Source organism: Sapajus apella, unplaced genomic scaffold (genome assembly GCF_009761245.1).
Source record: "Sapajus apella isolate SASKATOON/1434 unplaced genomic scaffold, GSC_monkey_1.0 scaffold87, whole genome shotgun sequence".
Lineage (NCBI taxonomy): Eukaryota > Metazoa > Chordata > Mammalia > Primates > Cebidae > Sapajus > Sapajus apella.
In genome coordinates this window covers 2,956,148-2,961,560 of record NW_022437027.1, presented here as the reverse complement: position 1 = coordinate 2,961,560, position 5,413 = coordinate 2,956,148, and the positions used below count along the sequence as shown (strand labels likewise).

At 50.0% G+C, this 5,413-nt stretch overlaps 1 protein-coding gene across 2 annotated transcripts in view; it reads left to right on the top strand.

Moving 5' to 3' along the window:
* The first annotated feature begins 883 nt into the window (after nt 1–883).
* The window catches only part of MCUB (mitochondrial calcium uniporter dominant negative subunit beta), a 124,738-nt gene continuing 120,208 nt past the window's right edge, over nt 884–5,413 (top strand). Inside the window, exon 1 of one of the 2 annotated variants that reach the window (XM_032254783.1) lies at nt 884–1,132. In XM_032254783.1, the coding sequence (XP_032110674.1) occupies nt 1,034–1,132 (99 nt within the window). In that variant the 5' untranslated portion in view covers nt 884–1,033. The remainder of the gene's footprint in view (nt 1,133–5,413) is intronic. The other variant, XM_032254784.1, reaches the window with a different exon arrangement.

The following is a 5,413-nucleotide window of genomic DNA, read 5'->3' as shown; positions in this document are numbered from 1 at the left end:
TAACTTAGTAAAAGCACATCCGATATTTCATTTTTAAAAGAATAAATGTGACCCATGCAATATTTGAGACATGCTTATCCTAAAACACTATTTAGCTAAAATTCAACGGGGCATCCTATATTTTATCTAACAACCCTATTGTAAGCTGTGCGAAAGCTTGGTTTAGGTTGCTCTTAAATGCCTTTGGTTTGTGTTCAAAAACAAGAAGTCTCAAAACAAAGCATTCGATTTCCCAGCTGCTAGAAGGACTCAATTCAGGTTCCGAAGATTCTTCAATTACAAACGTGCTTCAAAACAGAAGCCAATTGTGTGGGAGATACTTTCCCAAAAAGCTAGCGTTTGGGCCACTATACCGTGAACTGCAAACCGCAGGGATAGGCCCGGGGCTGCCCGCCTGACGCCGCGCTCGCCCTTGAGCGGGGACCCGGCACCGCAGCCCCCAGCACAGGCCTTGGAGGCCGCAGAGGTGGGGGCCTAAACCGACCCGCTTCGCTAGGTCTTCTCAGCTCCGGGGGCGAAGACCAACTTCCGGAGCGACCCTGCCCCCTGCAGTTGCCGGACGCTCTCTTCCTCTCATCCCCCACTCGTCTCCCTGTGAGGGTTGGATGGAGAAAACGGCGCTCAGAGCACGCAGCGCCGAGAATTAACAGCGAGTTTTGAAGTCGAGAGCTCGCAAGGTGAGCGTCGCCTGCTGCTGTTCATTCCAGAAGGGCTTCTGTTGGAGGAGGAGGGGGTCCTCGACACCTAAGATGCGGAGGCCAGTTTGTTCTCGGGCTCCCTCTCTTTTTTTTTGGTCGGAGGAAAGAAAACAGCTCTGCGCCCGGATGCGTACAGAGCCGTCAAGTGGAAACGGGGACACACCCTGTTTCCCGCCCGCCCCAGCTGGAGCCGCGGCGCGCGGAGCCAGCAGGCGGGGCGGGGACGCGCCGGGTGGGAGCGCCCACAGCGCGGAGCCGCCAGGCGCTGACGAGGAGCCAGGCCACGGGAGGATGCGCCGCTGACGCCTGCAGGAGCCGCGCGCCAGGGCGGGAGGATGCTCCCGAGGGGCCTTTGGTCGTGGCGCGCGCGGCTGCTGCTGACCCCCTGCACCTGGGGCCCTGCGAGCCCGTGGCCGCTGCAGCCGTTGCCCCAGGTAAGAGCGGGTGCGGGGCCGCGGGGTTCCGGGGTAGGCGGGTGCAAAGTTTGCGTCGGACAACTTCGGCGGGAGTAAAAGCCGAGCGGCCGAGCAGTCGCCTGCGTTTTGCTGGCTGCCGGGCTCAGCGCGCCGGGAGGTCCCCACAGGTGGTGGCCGGGCGGCAGACGTGGGTCACGGAGGCCAGGGCGGAGGTCAAGACCCCGGGCTCGGGGAAGGTGAAACCAGAGCGCCGAGGCGGGGGGCGCCTCACCCGAGCGGAGATGGGGTGCAGGGATCACCGGACTTCGGCCTGGGAGCGGCAGAATAACCCGAGAGGCAGTTTCTGCGCTGCAGCCCTAGGCAGGCAGGAGTAAGTTTGCAGAGCCGCTGCGCCGGGGGCCGGTTCCCTCTCAGTGGTCGGTGTCCGAGCCTCTAAGGGGGTCGGAAACGATGAACCGGGCGGTGACTGTCCTGAGTGTGGACGGTCGCAGGGGAGTGAAATTTCCATCCTGAAATCGGCGAGCACCTCCCTTTCCCGGAGGGAAGAAAAACTCGCGTTTTGTTCAGACGCCCGAGAGATGGGTGAATCATGAGTGTGTGCTGGTGAGTAACAGTTGGCCTGACACCGTTGTATTGTGGTCTGTGGAGAACCGTGGCTTGGAGGAGGAGGAGAGAGTGGATGTGCACCAAAAAAGACACAAGAAGAGGGGGAAAGCACCGAGTTTAACCAGGATTGCGGTGGAGCCTGACAGGAGCCCGGGAGCCCAAACGCTGACGCTGATGAGGAAAGACAGCCTTTAAAAAAAAGCCTTCAGGCTGTGTGTGGTTGGGGAGGGAGCCGTTTCTGAGTTTTAGTTTGTTCCTCCTCCACACTGTTAGATTAGTTTCAGATTGTTAAAGGGAAAAAGAAAAGCCAAAAGTAAGCAGTGCTATTCTCTCGTCACTTTCACTTCCTGTTTATTTTGTTCTTTTTTTCTTTCCCCCATTTTCCTCTGTCTCAGGGCTTCAGTTTCAATTGATGCAGGGAATATATAAGTGCATTTTTATTCCTTTTCATTGAGTTTGTGCCCAAAGGATTAAATGCATTTAAACAATCAATTCCCGTAATGTTTGAACGAGAATGAGGAAGGCCATGTTGTTAGTAAATGTAAGAAAAGGGGCAAACTCCTTACAGTGTAAAATGGCAGACTTATAAAGTCATTGGAGAGGTAGGCATTTTACACTTTTAAAGACTGTACTTTTATTATAAGTGTTGCATTTCCTAGTCAAAGATATATTAAACATTAAAACAACCCAATACGAGAAACACTTTTCACACACCATTTAAACACAGATGATTGTTTTCTTTTTCTTTCTTTCTTTTTTTTTTTTTGAGATGGAGTTTCGCTCTTGTTACCCAGGCTGGAGTGCAATGGCGCGATCTCGGCTCACCGCAACCTCCGCCTCCTGGGTTCAGGCAGTTCTCTTGCCCCAGCCTCCTGAGTAGCTGGGATTACAGGCACGCGCAACCATGCCCAGCTAATTTTTTGTATATTTAGTAGAGACGGGGGTTTCACCATGTTGACCAGGATGGTCTCGATCTTTTGACCTCGTGATCCACCCGCCTCGGCCTCCCAAAGTGCTGGGATTCCAGCCGTGAGCCACGGCGCCCGGCCCTCTTTTTTTTTTTTTTTTGAGACGGAGTGTCCCTCTCTTACCCAGGCTGGAGTGCAGTCGCGGGATCTTGGCTCACTGCAACTTCCGCCTCCTGGGTTCAAGCGGTTCTCCTGCCTCAGCCTCCCCAGTAGCTGGGATTGCAGGCACGCGCCACCACTGGGGTTTCACCAGGTTGGCTAGATTGGCTGGTCTCGAATTCCTGACCTCGTGATCCTTCCGCCTTGGCCTCCCGAGGTGCTGGGATTACAGGTGTAAGCCACCAGCACCTGGCCCCAAGTGTTTTCTATTAAGTCCATCTAACACCTTGAGTAGCATTTTTATGAATCCCAGGACTGCCTGTCCTTTCTCAAATTATCAACTCCAAACCCTTTTCTCCATATTTACCACCTGATGCTGTCTAGGGTGGTGCCATTGCATACCTCAGCAGGAATGTGGATGCCCTTTTAAAAGAAAATGGCCTAATAACAGGGAAACAGTAGTTAGTACTTTGCCTCTAGGAATCATCCTAAGAAGTCTTATGTTTGAATGTTTCCAGTTTGCACTTTTTTGTTTTAAGCCAACTGTCCAGCTGTAAAGACAATTTTCAGAACTTAAGAAGTGGGAATGCTTCAAGCATCATTTTACCTGTCTGATAAAAGACCCCCCCCAGGGTGGGGGGGAATAAGACCTGTGAATCTGCTTCTTTATATGCAGCTTTTAAATTTTACCATGAAGAAACTGATAGAAATATTCTGGCTCTTGAGGACTTTTAGCTAGGACTACTAAACCATTTTCTGCAAATCATTACCTGGCTATCGGGACATTTTTCATTCTAAGGTTTCGCTGTTTTGTGGTTTTCCCACTTGATATGAAATGTCCTGTGGCTAAAGGCAAGTATTATTTATATATATTTTTCCCACAAACATTCAAACCCCTAGAGCCTATGAAGCAGCTAGAAAAACAAGTAGTTTGTGACCTGACAGCTCATAAAATCCTAGCTTGCAAGGACTTGTCACGAGCAGTATTTCAAATAAGTGTTCCCAATTATAATTGGTCTTTCTGAAGTCTTTCACACTCCTGTGAGTGTGCCTTAATAACTTCTAAAAATCCACAGTTCTTATCCTGCATATGGTACATAAGCAATTGTCTGCCAATGGTTTCTGGGTGAGGGGAAAAAGGCTGTTGACATGGATATACAGAATTTTTTTTTTTTTTTTTTTTTTTTGAGATGGAGTTTCGCTCTTGTTACCCAGGCTGGAGTGCAATGGCGCCATCTCGGCTCACCGCAACCTCCGCGTCCTGGGTTCAGGCAATTCTCCTGCCTCAGCCTCCTGAGTAGCTGGGAGGCGCCACCGTGCCCAGCTAATGTTTTTGTATTTTTAGTAGAGACGGGGTTTCACCATGTTGACCAGGATGGTCTCGATCTCTTGACCTCGTGATCCACCCGCCTCGGCCTCCCAAAGTGCTGGGGGATTACAAGCGTGAGCCACCGCGCCCGGCCAGAATTGTTTTTTAAAGAACACACATTTAGGCTGAAGCATAGTAGAGCAAGAGTATATTGTATTGTCTTTGGCCAAGGCATGGCCTGATGGCCATAATCACATTCCGGTGGCAGCATCTCTGCTTGTCAGCACTCTAGCCGAGTGGTTGTCAGGGCAATCCATGGCTCCTGCTGATGTTTCTGTGCACAAGGACTCAGCTTTGAGTAATTATGGTGCTTGGTGAATTACATCTAAACAGAAAACCCCTGCCTAAATGTGCCTTTCTTAATTTGGGTTTTCTGCTACTTAGACTGAGAAACTCCCTGATATGATTTCATGTCCCTAATACAGCATTTGAGTCCCTACATAAGCTTTGTTTAAAAAATTTTTACATAGCCGGGCGCGGTGGCTCAAGCCTGTGATCCCAGCACTTTGGGAGGCCGAGGCGGGTGGATCACAAGGTCAAGAGATCGAGACCATCCTGGTCAACATGGTGAAACCCCGTCTCTACTAAAAATACAAAAAATTAGCTGGGCATGGTGGCGCGTGCCTGTAATCCCAGCTACTCAGGAGGCTGAGGCAGGAGAATTGCCTGAACCCAGGAGGCGGAGGTTGCGGTGAGCCGAGATTGCGCCATTGCACTCCAGCCTGGGTAACAAGAGCAAAACTCCGTCTCAAAAAAAAAAAAAAAAAATTTTTTTACATCAAGCACTTTGCAGAGCAGCTTAAGTATTGAGTATGCCTTTTTTTTAACTTCTAAAAACAAAGCATATGACTGTGTAAATTCCACAAGATGTCAATTTAGAAATTGTTTTCGTCTTTTTAATGTAATGAACATATTTGTTCTTGTTTGACATGTTCCTGCTGTTCTCTTGTATTTGCAGTTGGTGCACTGTATTCTATAAAGCTAGCCTGAGAGCCCTCTCCTGAGGAGAGCAACTTGGTTATGTGTTCGAGATTGTATTTACACTAACTGAGCTTGGGTCATTGAATAGAAATGAGCAGCTAAGGAGGATCACTTGAGCTCACAGAGTTGAGACCAGCCTGGGCAACAGAGTGAGACCTTGTCTCTACAAAAAAACCAAAGACACACACACACACACGCACGCAGGAGGATCACTTGAGCCCACAGAGTAGAGACCAGCCTGGGCAACAGAGTGAGACCTTGTCTCTACAAAAAAAA